This window comes from Ailuropoda melanoleuca, chromosome 11, assembly GCF_002007445.2.
Source record: "Ailuropoda melanoleuca isolate Jingjing chromosome 11, ASM200744v2, whole genome shotgun sequence".
Classification (NCBI taxonomy): domain Eukaryota; kingdom Metazoa; phylum Chordata; class Mammalia; order Carnivora; family Ursidae; genus Ailuropoda; species Ailuropoda melanoleuca.
Genome location: NC_048228.1, coordinates 23892668 through 23909855, shown reverse-complemented (window position 1 = coordinate 23909855; position 17188 = coordinate 23892668). Strand labels below are relative to the sequence as shown.

General features: G+C 39.9%; 1 protein-coding gene and 1 long non-coding RNA gene across 6 annotated transcripts in view; one reads left to right on the top strand and one right to left on the bottom strand.

Annotated features, from left to right (window-relative positions):
* The window catches only part of LOC117804384, a 28416-nt gene extending 21917 nt beyond the window's left edge, over positions 1–6499 (bottom strand). For both annotated transcript variants that reach the window (XR_004628747.1, XR_004628746.1), the window contains exon 1: positions 6358–6499. This is a non-coding gene — a long non-coding RNA (uncharacterized LOC117804384). The remainder of the gene's footprint in view (positions 1–6357) is intronic.
* The window catches only part of SGMS2 (sphingomyelin synthase 2), an 80064-nt gene that overhangs the window by 43646 nt on the left and 19230 nt on the right, over positions 1–17188 (top strand). For all 4 annotated transcript variants that reach the window (XM_011221944.3, XM_034671399.1, XM_034671401.1 and 1 more), the window contains exon 2: positions 15930–16629. In XM_011221944.3, coding sequence (XP_011220246.1) covers positions 16175–16629 — 455 coding nt within the window. In that variant the 5' untranslated portion in view covers positions 15930–16174. The remainder of the gene's footprint in view (positions 1–15929; positions 16630–17188) is intronic.

Below are 17188 nucleotides of genomic sequence, written 5' to 3'. Positions count from 1 at the left end.
TTGCTTATCTTGAGTTTGGTCACTCTGTGTCATTAACCTTAGGGTACAGTTTTTTGAAATTTTCTATATCCATTCTATCTTACCTGTTAGGATTCAATGATAAAATTTCTTCATTGTAAGTCCATTTGAATTCTGAATCCTCATTAGGTATTTGCTATCTTCAGCCTTTCTGTTCCCACATAATACCTTTGTTTTTATTCTTCCTGTGATTATAAAATTGCATCTTTAACCTTTCCTTAAAAGTCTCATGTGGGTTAAATATTTCTTAGAAGACAGCATTGGGGTGAGCAATTAAAAGTCCACTAAGATGAATATAATTGGAATATTAAACACATATTAAAAATGAAGAAGAACTCAAAGGCCAAAATCCATAATTGAGTAATTATTGGAGCATTTCCAGTGGAATCCCTTTTTAAAAGTTTTAAGAAGTTATATTTGTACAGGTTTCTAGAGGCTATTTGGGTGAATTGGGTCTCAGCAGGTTGGAACATAGATGTTCTTGATACAACTTTGACCTGATGATACACTGGTGTTTTGTTTTTGTTTTTTCTGATGAAGAGTATTCTTGTAAAATGTTTACATGGACTGTTACCTCATCAGCCCAGAGATCTAGTTTGAATATCCCTCCTTTTACTTTCTTGCCCCACCCTGTTTTTTTTTTTCATAATAATTGTAATCTTTTTATTGTTGCTGTACATAGCAGAATGGAAGCTCTGTGAGGGAAGTGATTTTTTTTTTTTAAACTGTGTATCCCTATAGTGTTTCCTAGAATAAACACTAAATACCCTTGAACGAATAATTATCTTTGTCTTTTAGGCAGTATAATCAAAACATGCAGCTTATTTATTTTTTCAACACAAAACATAAAATGTTCCATGTAATATCACCTTTCCAGTAACCGTGTAACTTATTTACATACACAGCTCAGTTTTTCCCCCACAGTAAAGAATCGTGCTGTATATGTGCACCATTTTGCAACTTACTTTCTTCACCTAATGTGGTATGACGGTATGATAGTATTTTATTGTACAAATAAAACATCTTTACAATGTAACTAGTCCCATCTTGATGGACGTTGTGGTTTCAGTCTTATAGGTCCGGAATCACTTATTTATATTTTCAAAAATTAAAGGTCCAAAAACTAAAGGCCCTCTCCTTCTGTCTGTCCCTCCTCCCCTCCTCTCCTCCCCTCCTCCCCAATAACCCTTGGTGTCTGAATACGTCTTGCACTCACCAAAAGCTCTTTATAGTCTTTATTTACCCAGCGTGGGGTGAATATTTTCATATGTCTGATTTAGATGTATCAATGTTTGAGTATCTGGTGTTTCCCAGATCCAGCAAGGGGGTAGGGGTGAGCCGTGGGACCTAATATATGCTATACCTACATACAATTTTTTTGAAAGTCAAAGCTCTGAATTTTAAAATGCATCTGTTGCCCCAAAATTCTGATGAGTAGATTGGGAAAACAATCTTTTCATGCTTATGCAGATATCTTTAGATAAATTCCTAGAAGTGATTCCAAAGTGTGTAATATATAGCTTTTGGAATTAAGGAAAAAAGCACTAATATAAATTTAAAAAAAAAGAAGATATGGAATTAGAAATTTGTAGTACTTAGGATTGTTAATAATATTTATGAATTTTTGCAAACTGGCTAAAATGGATATTCCCAATCATTCTTTCAATTTTTATTTTTTAAATTTTTTTTTTTAAGATTTATCTATTTATTTTAGTGGGGTAGGGGAGGGTCCGAGGGAGAGGGAGAGAGAACCCAAGCAGACTCTGCACTGAGTGAGCATGGAGCCCTTCCCGGGCTCAGTCTCACAACCCTGAGATCAGATCTGAGCCAAAACCAATTTAATCGACTGTCACCCAGGTGCCCGCCAACCATTCTTTTAATTTTTACAAATAACTTTTTTATGTGGAATAGGGACTGTTTTGAAAACCATAATTATTTAACTGATCATTGGGCAATTTCAGGTTATTTCTGAAGTTTTATTGTCACAGAGAACAGAGGACAAAACCTATGAACTGATAATAAGTACAATAAAGAAAAATCCACCAAATATCAGGAAAAAAGGTTTTTAAAATGCTTAAGTATGCAAGCTTATAAAACATCCACGGTGCTCGGAAATGACCAATATTTGAAAAGAGGGCTTGAGGATTTTGCATTTTTGACTGAAATGTCTCGTCTATCAAATCCAGTTTGGCTTTGATTTTCTGCTGTTTGGCCCCTGGCCCCTGGTTTTATTCAGGGGAAACAATACTGAATAAGTGACTGGTTTTGTTTTGTGAACTATTGAGTGGCATCCATTATATGGAAATTTATAAAGCAGCCCTCACCCCTTTATTGCAAATAAACCCTGCAGAAGATATCACACTGCTGTAGAATTAAGTCTCTTTTTGCAAATTGACACTAGGCTAATTTAATTGTATGTGTTATTTCCAGTTAGGGCTATAACACTTCAAATAGCTGTTAGTTTACCAGGCTCTCCCCAGCAGCAGCAACAATGCAGATGGGTCTAAAAATGCAACATTGTAGACTTGTATTTTTTTTATTGCACTTAATTGAGGCTGAGGGAACACAGGAAATAAAGAAATTTTCAGTTGATAAGTACTTCCCTAAAAGCCACAGAAACAACTATGCATGGTTTTGGATACTTTTAACTATAAAATAATACATTTATAATGAAAACATTTTTAAACGTGGACTGTACACAAATGTAGGAAGGAAAAAATTCATACTCCTACCACTTGCAGCCATTCTTAATATTTTAGTGTGCTTGTGCTCTGACCCTTCTGTACATGCATTTTTTGCATACTTGAAATTATACAACACAAAATACCTTTTTAAAAACTAGCACATTCTCCCTTTTAACTCTGTCAATACTATTATAGTTAAAAATACCATCAGCATTTTCTTGATTAGAAGAATGATAAATGTGGAAAATTAGAAAATACAGCGTGGAGTAAGGACAAAATTAAAATCATCTTGAACACATTAAGCAGTATTACTATTTGGTATATTTTCTTCAGATTTTTTTTCTATATGTAATATACACCTTTACATTGCTGAAATCATACTGCATTCCTCATCATTAAAATCATAAACATAATCTTCATGGGACTGTTTGAAAATACTTTTTCAAAGATGTGGTTGAATACTTTTATGGCAGAAAATTTGAAGAAAAATTAGGAAGTACAGAAGAAAATAAAAATAATTCCTAAATCTCACCACCAGCATTAACAGCTGTTGTTCCTTTGGTGTATCTATTAACTTGATTTTTAAAAATTCACACATTTACATTTTTATGAAAATAATATGGTCCTCTTTTTTTAAAGATTTTTTTATTTTAGGAAGAGAAAAAGTGCGGGGGCGGGGGCAGAGGGACCACATCCCAGGCAGACCTGTTGAGCATGGAGCCTGACTTGGGGTTCATCTCAGGACCCCAAGATCATGACCTGAGCCAAACCAAGAGTTGGAGGCTTAACCAACTGAACAATAAATTGAATGTATTTCATGGATGCTTCAAAATGTCTAAAGCAGATATTTAGATGTATTTAATGTACTATATATGTTTTAATGTACTTCACTGATGCTTCTAAATGTCTCCTCTAGACATTTAGATTGTTGTTTCACTGAATATATTTTTGGATACTGTTTTTTTCTGTATTCTTTAAGACATGTTCTAAAATAAATTCTCAGTAGTAGAGTTACTATGTCATAAAAAGGTATAGCATTCGTAGAGTTCTTGACATGTTTAAAAAGAGACAATTTCAAAAGCATTATACCAGTTTCTGATCCTATCAGCAACTCACTGCAGGTTTTTTTTGTTTGTTTGTTTTTAGAGAGAGAGCATGTGAGAGGTGGGGGGAGAAGAATGGTGGTGGCTCGAGGGAGAGGGAGAGGGAGAGAGAATCCAAGTAGGCTCCATGCCCTGCTCAGTGCAGAGCCCCACAGGGACTCAATCCCACGACCCGAGGCCAAAGTCAAGAGTTGAACGCCTAACTGACTGAGCCACCCAGGTACCCCTCATTGTAGTTTTTATGCTCCTTTTCAATTACAGCTTAAATTGTAATTTAATGGATTTTGTTTCAAGGTCACTTTCTAGTGCCCTTATCCAGGGATGAAATAGGGTAGAAGTTGGTGTGTTTATCTGTCAATGAGGCATTCTGTAGGAAGTTTTTGTTATTAGCAATTGGGAGATATTTAATCACAGGAACTCTTTAGCCTAGGATATGTCAGAGGAGGTGTGGGGGAAATCAGCTCCAAATAGAAACTAAGGAAATGAGTTCTGGCCATGAGACGGGCCCTGGCCACTTCATCCCTTCCTTGTGTTTCCTTTCCTGCCCATTTTCCACTTGCCCTGTGGATAGCCCAGCAAAAGTGATTCTTTGTTCCCAAACTGTCTCTTTCCATGCTCTCGCAATTACATTTGAGGGTGGACTTTCTCGGTGAGGGTCCTGCAATCACCTGGCTTTAACATAAAGAATGTAAGCATGAAAAGCTGACTTCATGCACAAGGCACCATGTGGAACCCTGGGTTAAAGAATAGTAATTATATTTTATATATTCTTTATATGGAAGTTGTGTATATTTATCTGATAATTATATATTTGTTTATATATAGTAGTTTCTGCTAAATGAATATCTGACTTTTTTCACATGCTGTTTCGTTGTGGTTATGTCTCTATTGCTATGGTAGAAATGTTCCAGCATAGGTAATCCCCAGGCTTCCAGCACTGTGCTCTGGGTCACCGTGCCTACCCCCAGTGCGTACCAGTCTGGTTTCCCATCCAAATACTCTCAGGGCTCTCCTGCTTTTGATAACGAGGATCAGTGCTCCCCTTCCAGTGCCTCTCTGCACTCCCCAGGTTATAAACTGCCCTTACACAGAACAAAGTTTAGTTTGGGCCCCTAAGAGCCACTTAAATGCAGCCCTGATGTCTATATTTTTCCATATTTTTTTTTCTCTTTTAAGGCTCCACTGTAAAAACTCTTACTCTTTTACTTTTTTCTTTTTTTAAGATTTTATTTATTTGTCAGAGAGAAAGAACAAGCAGGGGGAGCAGCAGGCAGAGGGAGAAGCAGGCTCCCCGCTGAATAAGGAGCCCGGTGCTGGACTCGATACCAGGACCCTGGGATCCTGACCTGAGCCGAAGGCAGTTGCTTAACTGACTGAGCCATCCAGGCGATGCTCTTATTCGTTTTCTGCTATCGCTTTTCTTTTCCAAACTCTTCACTCTTTTTCTAATTATCCCCTGGAGGGACAGCTTAGGTATGGTGGAACTAAATGTCTCATGTTGTGGTATAAGTAAAAGAAATACAAATAAGAGCTGTGTATCCTGTTCTAGATTTTTGCTGAAGGGAAACAGGCAATCAGCTAAGGATCCCTGCGTAATCCGTGGTATAGATACAACCGCTCTGCGGTCCTTACTGCACCAGCAGCCCCTAGGCTCTGTGGGTGGGGTGCTCCAGCTCTGGACAGGGGCCTTTCAGCAGAGTAGACAAATAAAAGTCTTGAGTGAGCTGTGTCCTGTTTTGAGAGAGAAGTGCATCCAAATGTTTTGATGCAGCTGAAGATTCCTGGATCATTTGCTCTTGCTGAACACATTGGGATTTAGTTCTAAAGAACGTCCGTTTCCCTAGCAGACCATGTCTGTTGGCAGCCATTTTGAGAATTCAGATACTTAGCCACTAACATTTACTAAGACGATATTTAAATATAATTGTGTATAAACCAAATTTCCTTACTTCCTCCAAATGAAAGATTTTTAATATGCCAACTTTCTGTTAATAATTATGGAAATGCACACTTTGTGACAGTTTCTTTTTAATTCATTAGGAAAAGTGAAAATTTAATAGGTAAATATTTTATAGCTATATTTCAGATACCACTATAACACTGACATTGTTGCATTCCTTGAAATTGTTAAAATGGCATTGTTAGACTCAGAATTTTAATCTTCTAAATTACTTTTTTGCTGCCCCCCCCACCCCAACGTGTGCTAATCTTTGTGTTGGATTGGGTTTGGAAGTCTGGGTCCCTCTTCAAAGACCCAAAATTAGGAAACATAAATCATCATTATTAGGTTTTTTGCAGAAACAAAATCCTAGATTAGAAGCATTGGTCAAATAAGTGCTTTTGAGAAACAAATAATGTATTTAAGTACAACATAGCAGCTTAAATTCTGAGAGAAGCTAGAGCCAAATATAGTGACCTTAATGGCTTTGGAGAAAGTATTGCTTTTTATAGCCTCATACCATTTGAAAGCAGTGGCTTGTTCGGGCCGGTCATGCAAAAGAACATTTTTGTGGTTAGCATAAGAAAATGAGAAATGTAGGCTTTATACAGACCTTTCTGGGTCTTCCATGGTTTCTTTCCTTTCCTGTTTTTTCCTTGCCTTATAGTGAAAACCGTGCTCTGCCTTGAGGAGCCCAGGTGGGCCAGAGCACAGGACTTTTAAAGCACAAAGACAGACCTGGCCATCATGTTCCCCATGCACCTTTGCCCTCTACGGAAGCCTGTATAACACCACACCCAAATCGCAACAAGCAGATGGGGCAAGCCTGCTGAAGGTGCAGATTCTAGAAGCTTCCTTCTCAAGTTTTCAGTGGTTAATTCTTGCTACAAGGAAGTGCCCCCCCCCAAATCTCTCAGGTTGTATGTATTAAGCTATTTCTTGAACTTGTTTGTTGGCACAGCACTAAGCAGAAATACAGTAATCATTGTTTTAAATACATATCAAAACTAGACTTTAGACCTCTTCAAGGAAATGAAATTGGAGTGTATCTGTGTGTCATTTCTACAGCAGTGCTGGGGGTTGAGGAAGCTTCCTGTCCCTCGGCAACTGCCCTCTGCCGTAACCACAGCATGTCCTAACTGTGAGCCTGATTAAATGCTTCTTCTGAAGCCTCACCTTTGCCTCCCCTCCACAGCAAGATCTATTAGCTCCCTTCTGGCGTTCTTGCTTGCAGGTGATTTCACTCAAATCTCAAAGCGGTAATATTCTAGTAACAGCAAGCGAAGTTTCAAGATGCTGTTTTTAAATACACATTTAAATAGGCTATGAAATTGTATTAAACATCCCCACAGTTTGGTCACTGTGTGTTAGAGGGAGAAATCAATAGGTGTATTTTTTTTTCTTCTCTCTTTTTTTTTTTTAAGTTTTATTTATTTATTAGCGAGAGAGCTCATAGAGGGAGAGGGAGAAGCAGACCTGCCTCTGAGCAGGGAGCCTGATGCAGGGATCCATCCCAGGACCTTGAGATCATGACCTGAGACAAAGGCAGACATTTAACTGACTGAGCCACCCAGGGGCCTCAATAGGTATATTTCAAAGTATTCTGAAGGACATTGGAATAAAGGAGATTTATTAGAGAATTATAAAATCATTTTTAAGGAACTATTCTTTTTTTCCTTCTCATTTTTTATCATCGGTTTTCCAGTAATAAGATGCGCTTCCAGATCTAAAAACATTTTTGTTTTTGTGATGAGGAAATGCACTGTTGACTTGACTGTGATCTGTTTACTTAATTAGAAGGAGGTCTTCTAATATCATTTAGAATATGTTGTGTGGTTTGGAGAGAGTATGTGAAACCGTTTCACCCAGCTTCTGCTTTTCTTTTAGACCTGCCACTTGTTCTTAGGAGAAAATATAAGCTCCAATATCAGACTTAAATATATTTTTAATATATTCCATGGAGTTTTTGAGGTTTCCAAAAAAGTCCTCATTTCAATAGGTAATCTGTGTCCTAGTCGAGTAATAAGTATTAAAACCCAGGGGAATCCGTTTCTAGGCATATAAATCTTTGAGGTAGATAAGGGAGAACAAGAATGCAGAAGCAGATAATTATCACTCGTGTTTAGTTAGGCTATAGATTCAGCCTTGCTGATAGAACCCCCCAGGTGTTGATAGTAAACAGTGCTGGCTGCTTTGTTTGACCATTAAACAGGGAGCAGGTAGTGCCAGTTGTTGGGGGGGAAGGGCATCGGGAGGGACTCCAGTGACCAAACATCTATCCTAATTATGACATAATTACAGTGCAGGTGTCCAAGAGCACACGTCTGTTTAAACGAGAGCAGCCTTCTTTTGCTCACGTGCTGAAGTGGATAAGCATTTCTGACACAAAGGCAAGACTTCAACCCAGTTTATTCTCTGAGGCCATGGGTATATCCTACTTCACTGGCAGTGAATTCGGAAAAGATGAGTGGGAAGTAGAAAATTCTAGCCTAGTTTACCAAACACTGAAAACACCAGATAAAGGAGGAAGACAAGATCGAGGGAGTCCCTCTATCCCCACCCTCTGGAAACTCCCAAAGCTTTCCTAGATGTATCCAGAATGGAGGTGGGGAGAGGGGTTTAGGGCAAGCACAAGCCAGCCTTCAGGCAAAGGGCTTGATGTGTCCCCAACTCTACCCCTCAACTCTAGAGTGTCTGATTTCGAGTGTATCTGAAGGAAGTTAAAGAGGTGCTTTGATTATTCCTGAGTTTGTGACCTTGTTTTATAGCCCTCCTCTATCGGCAGTTTCCTAGTCAGTCTGTCTGCCTGTGTACCTATCTGGTGTGTCTCTCTAACCTGTCTACACCCTCATTCACTTATTCATTTATTCGCTCAAATATGCCACACTGCGCTGTGGATTGTCACCTCGTCTTTCCCTGTGACTCCAGCTGAGTCCTCTCCTCCTCTTGGAGAACCTCAGTCCCCAGTCCCAGGGTGGCAGTTTTGTCTTTCCAAAATACCCTGGGATCAGATCAGATCATCGGAATTCTGCAGCCATTGCAATAAAAAGAAGAGCGGCTCAGGGCTCCTGGGTGTCTCAGCTGGTTAAGCGTTGACTCTTGGTTTCAGCTCAGGTCATGATCTCGAGGTTCCCTGCATCAGGCTCTACGCTCAGTGCCGAATCTGCTGAGATTCTCTCTGCCCCTCCCCCAGTGCTTGCTCATAGTCTCTCTCCCTCTCTCTCATAAGTAAATCCTAAAAAAAAAAAAAAAAAAAAAAAAAAAAAAAAAAATAGCAGGAAATAGAAGTCAGATTTTAAAACATCCTGTGAAACGTTGTGCAAGTCAAATCTTAGGGAAGGTACTTTATTGTATCAAACTTAAGTCAGAAACAATTAATACAGGCTGAGTACTAGTCCCCCTCTCATGCTTCACGATGGCCTGGAGATTATCCCTTCTTGTGAAATACTCCTAGTCCCACGATTTTGTTGTTTTCCCATTTACACAGCTAATATTTGCTCTGTGTAAATAAGTATTCCTTTCAACAAGTATGAAATTGTCTACCTCACCAGTTAAAGTGACTTTTTTTTTTGGTGAGAAAGAAACAGACCATCTTGTGTTTTCTTTGAATACAACTCAGTAAATTTTAATTATGTTACAGAAAATCTTTTTTTTTTTNAAACTTTTTTTTTTTTTTTTTGGTCACTTCCTATTATTTAGTTACAAGGGTTTTTTTGGAGCATAGTTTACACAAATTTTCTTAAGCAGTTTGATTTTTGTTGGTTGGTTCTTGATTTTCATCTGTAGAAAACTTAGAAATGTGTATTGCAGAATCACTGCTAGAGAAGTGTTTAACTGATGAGTTCTATACTTGACAGGGATGCGTGAGCCTGGAATACAGGAACAGAGAGCCCTTGGTTTTCTGGTACCTTAAAAACAACTTATCTCGAGGCTGTAATTTTTTTTTTAAAGAAGGTTAATGGGGTTATTACTCACATAGTATAAAATTCATGTAAGGACACAATTAAATGATTTTTAGTAGATTTACCGAATTGTGCAACCATCATCCCTGTCTAATTTAGGATCTTTCCATCCCCCCAAAAGAAACTTCCAGCCCATTTGTAGTCACTCTGCATTCTCACCAGCAGCCCCAGGCAACCACTGCTGTAGGCTGAATGTTTCTCTTATAACAACTCGATATGGAACTAATGTCCAACCTTCCTTATTAATAAGGGATAGTAAATCAGTACCAGAAATCAAAACATCTGTCCTCTACCCAAGCATTCCTCTCCCAAAATGCAGAAGTTCAGTTTTATCTTTTAAGTTCAAAAAATTCTTTTTCAGGGGCGCCTGGGTGGCACAGCGGTTAAGCGAATGCCTTCAGCTCAGGGCGTGATCCCGACGTTATGGGATCGAGCCCCACATCAGGCTCCTCCGCTATGAGCCTGCTTCTTCCTCTCCCTCTCCCCCTGCTTGTGTTCCCTCTCTCGCTGGCTGTTTCTATCTCTGTCGAATAAATAAACAAAAATCTTTAAAAAAAAAAAATTCTTTTTCAGATCTATTCCCAGAGTGTTGTTACCCTACAAAGCCTGCCCATTTCCCTAGTTTTAAGTCTGTCACCATACCTATACAGATGTGGCACCTTGTGGCAGTATGAAAACTTACTAGAAAGGTCTGACAAGGACTCATGTTATTTTGTTGGGAAAGTATTTCACAAAAATACATGATAATTTGTTAGTAAGCTATAGATTCTTTTCGGTTTTCAAGAACTCGTTAGTAAAATACTTAGCAAATTTTGTGAGGGCTTGAAATAGAACCCCATGATTGATAATGATGCCCTTGTTATCTGCAAGCACATTAGTACTTACTCATTTTAGGTGAGGAATTTTATAAGCAAGCTAAGCTCTAAGATTTTTTTTTTAAAGATTTTATTTATTTATTTGACAGAGAGAAAGACAGCCAGTGAGAGAGGGAACACAGGCAGGGGGAGTGGGAGGGGAAGAAGCAGGCTCCCAGTGGAGGAGCCTGATGCGGGGCTCGATCTCCGGACTCTGGGATCACGCCCTGAGCCGAAGGCAGACACTTAAGGACTGAGCCAACCAGGCGCCCCAGCTCTAAGATTGTTAATTAAGAAAAGCTAAGATGTCTTGGTCTCTGAAAAAACTTTATGGGCATGCAGTATCTTAGCTAAAATGGATCTTGTTAATATAAAGTGATATAAACTTAAATGGTAGTTTATTGGTAACAATAACTATAGTTAAACAGTAGACATGAGTAATGGGAAGTACTTAATTGGCGCCTTTCCCCTTCTCCTCCTCCCACAAGAGGGGTGAATTATATATTAAATTTGTTTCTAAGTGTATACAAATTTTTGCAAAATTACAAAGATTTAAAAATGCCTCTGATGTTATCTAGGGGATTTTCCTATGTATTTATATATCTCTTCTTTAAAAAGAAAGCTCATATATGATTGTCATTTGTTTATTTGCTGACTATATTGTTGACCTCTTACATGTAATGCCACTGGAGGTGGTGGTGTGCCAGTAAGAACAGGGGCTCCTGGGGCGCCTGGGTGGCTCAGCTGGTTAAGGTCTGACTCTTGATGTCGGCTCAGGTTGTGATGTCGGGGTCGTGAGATCAACCCCAGGTCGGGCTCCGCGCTCGGTGCAGCATCTGCTCTAGATTCTCCCTCTCCCTCTGCCCTTCCCCACCAGCAACCCCTCTCTCTAACTAACTAACTAACTAACTAACTAACTAACTAACTAACTAACTAAATCTTTAAAAAAGAGGAATAGAATAGGGGCTGCTGAGGTCAGATTGCTTGTTCCAGTCTAGGCTCTGCTCCTTCTTTCTACCTGTCTGATCTCAAGCATCTCACTTCATCTCCATTTCTTTAAAATACTTCCTAGGGTTATAATGAGGATTAATTAGATAAGCAGTATTTTCTGAGAACTACGTGTGACTGTTTTATTCTACAACTTGACTTTTCAATGGCTTTATGGTGACAACTAAGTGTTTTTAAGTCTGAGAAAGCTTTTATGTCTGTGAAGAAACTTACCAGGTGTTGGTTTCCATTGATTTTCAATTCAATAACATTGTTTCAAGACCTAGTTTTTCCTAAGCTTTTAAGCTCCATATATAAATTTCTTTCATTCATAATTCCAACTTGCAATGTTAAACACATTTTCTTTCGTCAGTGTCTAACTTCTTTTTTCACCAGATGACCTCTTTTTAAACATTAAAATCCATATTTAAACTTAGATAAATTTCCTTGATTTTTAAACTATATTTACATATGTAATATGTCTTCTTAACCACTTGCAAATGCACAATGACGCTGGCACATGAATCTAGCAAGTAAAGCACTTCTGAGCCCTTTGACTGGAGCTCGTGTCTACACTCAATCTCTGGTCCAGGACGCCGTCAGTGAGCGTTGGGTCAGGACTGCCGAGGGGTTTCACACTGTACCTTTTCTGACAGCCTGAGTATCTCTTACATGGCCCCTTTCCCACTTTTTAAAAACCATAACCTCTGATGTGAATTATTGAGATTCCTCATCTCCTATTCAGATCTAAATTTGTATTTAATTGGATAATGCATCCTTCTTATGTAGTATTTATGTACTTGTCTCATACGTTTATAGTTACTATATCAAAACATAGTATTTTATGTTATAACTATAATTCATTTAACTAATCCCCTGTTGGATATTAGATTATTTTCAATTTCTCTTATAAATGACTGTTGAAAACATACTCGTAGGAATATTTTGTGTACCTTCTTATTTCCTTTGGATATACTCAAAATAGAATAACTGGGTACCATTACCCCAGTATTACTTAAGGTAATATAGCCTAATGCCTACACTGTGAACCTTGGAATCATTTTGTCAAATTAACAGGTAAAATGCTATTGAGATTATTAAGGGGAAATGACTAACATATGTATGAATATGGTAATATCAAACCCTTTATGAAATAGAGGCGATAGAAATAAAACAAACTAATAATGGTTTTCTTGTAATTTGACAAAAAAGATTCTAAAGTTCATTTAGGGATGGAAAGAAGAGTAACAGTGGAAGACTTTCCACTAGATATTGGCACACATGCGATATGCTATTGGCATTGAAGAATGTGGCTCTAAATAGGTACTTCTATTCCCTTTATTGAATACTTTCTCCCCCCAAATCCAAGTGGATATTGATCTGTATCAAATGCCTTTTTTGACTTCACTCAAGATAATCGTATCTTTTCTATTTACATATGTTTGTGTTTTATTACAGCCCTTTCCTAATTGGAAACCTTCCTTGCATTTCTGGAATACATGGTCCTTCATCCCCCCCCGAAAACCTAACAATATCAGTGTACTAACAGTGTCGGAGTTTTTGCACTTGCCTTCAAAGGAAGATTAGTCTATAGAGGTCTTTTAACTTTTAAAATATTCTCTAGATTAGCTTCTGGTATTTTGCAATGTAAGAGGACTTGGAAAGCTTTTCATCTGCCTCGTGCTCTGGCATTAGTACCCTAAACAAATGAACTAATGGGATTGCCATTCATCGAGAGAAACTACTGTGGCTTTTGTCACTTTCCCAGATACTTACTGGTAGGAAAGGATCACCATAGGAATGAATATGTTGTAGTCATCATCTTGATGACAATCATTGTGCCCAAGATTGGTAGACACAGGATAAATGTGCTTTGTATATTCAGTCTCCTTAATGAAATCCCAAGGAAAATATCAACCCTGCTACTAATGACGATAAATGGCTTTGCACTCACAAAGTGCTCTTGCTCCCCGGAGCACAAAGCTCTTCATGATTAATTATTTCAGTCATCCTCACAGTGGTCCCATGAGGTGGGTGGCTGAGTGCTTCCTCTTAGGGAAAAAAAAAAAAAAAACAAACCCAAACAGGTAACTAATTGGATTTTCTTCTGTTCTAGATTCTATGTTCTAGAACTGGATAGCTACCTTATAAAGACTGCCAGTGTGTCCACCAGTGGACCTGGGCTTCAAAAATCACAGGCTTCTTTCACATACGAACACCAGGCGAGGAGCAGATGTGGACTAGTAAAGTTGGAGGGAATTTTGATGAGTTTGGTAAGATGCTGTGCGTGGGTTAGCCTACACTTGGTGATGAGAGTCAATGGCCGGGTTAGTGTTTTGGCATCTCTGTTAGAAGTGGTGATCCATGGTGTCAAAGGTTTGTTTTTGTGAGTATCTTACTGAGGCATGTCTTTGCTATACTTACCCTTCCCACAACATTGTGCTAGGGTACTACAAAGAGTTCTGTCAATCCTGGTTTGTGAGAGGGGCCCTGGTCCCTTCTCATCCTGCTCTCGTGTATTAGTGTCTGTGGCTTTTCACAGAGACCGGAGAAAAGTATGATGTCTACTTCTCAGCGATACCCCTTAGCCCGTCTCCATCCTCCAGTGACTCTCCATTTCTCTCCAGGTCAACTCTCCTCAGGCTTTCACTTCCCCAGAAAAGGACAGTGCCTCTCTGTAGACACATCTTGTCAGGAGAACAGGGATACAACTAAAACTACGTTTTGTTTTGTTTTGTTTTGCTAAAAGATTTATTTGAGAGAGAGAGAGAGGGGAAAAAAATGAGTAGGAAGGGCAGAGGGAGGGAGAGCGAGAGAATTGCAAGCAGACTCCACACTGAGTGCAGAGCCTGACTCAGGGCTCGATCTCAGGACCAGAGATCATGACCTGAGCCCACGACCTGAGCCAAAATCAAGAGCCGGACACTTAACCAGCTGTGCCACCCAGGCGCCCCCAAAACTACATTTTTATCTAGTGATCACTCCGCAGTAGTTTTGTCCCCTGAGTTCTGTCTCTTCAGTTAGACTGCAGGCTCTTTGGGGGGGTGTTCAGGTCAGCGGTGTTCCTGTAAACTGAATCGCCGCCCCGTCGCCCGCTGGCGCTGGGCTGTCCAGGCGCGCGGTCGACCCTTGTGGGCGCTCTGTTCGCGGTCCGTACTGTCCGCAGACCCCGCCTGGACTTACTGACTGGGCCGTGTTAGCTTCCCCCTTTTGCTTTCGTTAAATAAAGGCTTACTTTTCCCCTTTTTCTTTCATTTTAAATAAAGGCTTACTTTGAATTTTCCCCCTCCCTATTTTTTCCTGACGCTCCTCTGAAAGGGCGGCCTTACCACGTAGAGGACTCTGCTCAAGTTGTGCAGTGTACTCAGGGCGGGGACTAATTACGAGGTTTGAACCCTTCTTCAGGTGGCTGGGTTCTGCAACACGCGAAAATACCGCTTTCCTAAATTGAGAACAGCTGGGGCCTGTTGCCGCCGAGTATAAAAGGCTTGGTGCTGCTGCCCTGTGGCGAGGAAGCCTTGGCTCTGTGGAGCTGGTGCCGCTGAAGCCCTGTCCTCGTGGGTGTCGCCGTGAGTGCCGGGAGCTGGTCCTCGGGGTGTCCGCTGCCTGGTGGATGTCGCGGTGGGGGTCTCAAACTGTTCCTCGCTGATTGGCCATGCCAACTGCGGGATTCTACCTTTCAAGCAACAAGTAGCCTGCGATCCCTCAAGGAGACGTAGCCCAGCCTGTGTGTGTCTTTTCACTGTGTTATCTGGAAGGCTGTCCGCTCTCCCGGTGTCAGGCCTGTGTGTCTATGTATCAAAGGGTAAACGGTGGCAGTGCGGTTTTCAGTATCTTGAACGTCTGGTTCTTGAATCTGAAAGTGGTCGCTTAAAAAGACTCCAGTTTTTTAAGGGAGGAAATTAAAAAATGGACTCGTTGGCTAGTGGGGAGAGTGACAGTTAATCAGTGAGCAACTCGTCCCGGTCTTGTGTTCTTCCAGGTTCCTAGGAAAGCTGCAGTCTTGGGAAAGAGTGATGTGATCTCTGGAGAGGTTCTAGCTTACTATGACTTCATGGTTAACAACAAGGAATAGTGTCTGATGAAAGGTTTGCAAAGTTGGGTCCTGACTTTTATTTAAAGAAATTTTAAAGGAATTGATTATTAAAATGTTCCTATTTATACTGACATCGGCTCAAAAAGAGACAAGAATTCCAAGATAAAACAACTCCGTATTTTACAAATACATTCCATCTCAACTGCATTAACCATGTTCTGATGATGTATTTATAAAGCAAATGGCTTTGGTATTTGCTTCCTTATTTCGATAATGTTTTTTGTTTTGGATGGTTGACAATTGGACAAGCAGAGTCTGAAACACAGTTTTTGTTTTCTTTTTGCAGGTGGGATAGCAACACGTCTGGGAGAAAGAAAATTGGCTTCCTCCCTTGAAAGCGGCGAGCGTACCGCAGGCGGCTACGTGGAGGAACAGTAATCAGATGGCTACCTTCTACATTTTGTGCTGGGAAACAGAATCAGTTATAGGAATCCATGTGGATCTCAGAAATAGAAGGATTTCAAAAAGTTAAGTTTGCACAAAAAAACAAGAACTTTACCATCTCCTTTTTGATCTGAAGACTGGGGGACAATGGATATTATAGAGACAGCAAAACTTGAAGAACATATGGAAAATCAAACCCATGATCCTGCAAATACTTACACAAGACCTGCGGAGCCTGTCGAAGAAGAAAACAAAAATGGCAACAGTAAACCTAAGAGCTTGTCCAATGGGTTGCGAAAGGGCACCAAAAAGTACCCGGACTATATCCAAATTGCTATGCCCACTGAATCCAGGAACAAATTTCCCCTGGAGTGGTGGAAAACAGGCATTGCCTTCGTGTATGCTCTTTTCAACCTCGTCTTAACAACCGTCATGATCACAGTTGTACACGAAAGGGTGCCCCCCAAGGAGCTCAGCCCCCCACTACCAGACAAGTTTTTTGATTACATTGATCGGGTAAAATGGGCATTTTCTGTATCAGAAATAAATGGGATTATATTAGTTGGATTATGGATCACCCAGTGGCTGTTTCTGAGATACAAGTAAGTAGGTCTACTCATTTGGGGGAGGCTTGCCGTACGTTTGTGTTTAAGGGGGTAGATGTGTAATTGAAATGGTCTTCCTCAGTTTTGTCTGATAAATGCCGTCCTATCCAGGCATTTGATGACAGGAAGCAACCGAAGGAGCTACCGTATTGAGGAAATAAGCATTGATTGAGCAACTGTGTATGAGAGGTAACCATAAGGGCACTACAGATGTCCCGTGGTTGGTGATTCAAGGTTGAAGAGTTTAAGGTGCAGTTCCTGATTTCAAGCAACTTGGTGCTATGGTATCTGCATGACAAATCAAGAGGCTTAGAAAGGAATAACATTCACTTCATCATGCTTTTGTTATTTTAGGCTTTTAACAGGTGGGGAATGGAGTCGCTGGGGAACTTTCCTCTATTACTCATTCTGTGATGACTATATTGGTCTATAGTCAATAGCATTCTTTGTGGTTTGTTTCTATTCAGGAGTATGCAAATCGTACATTTCTTTTTCTTTTGCCTGTTGGCAAGCGAGTCACAGGAGTTGAAGAAACTGAATTCAGACGTGGGTCCAT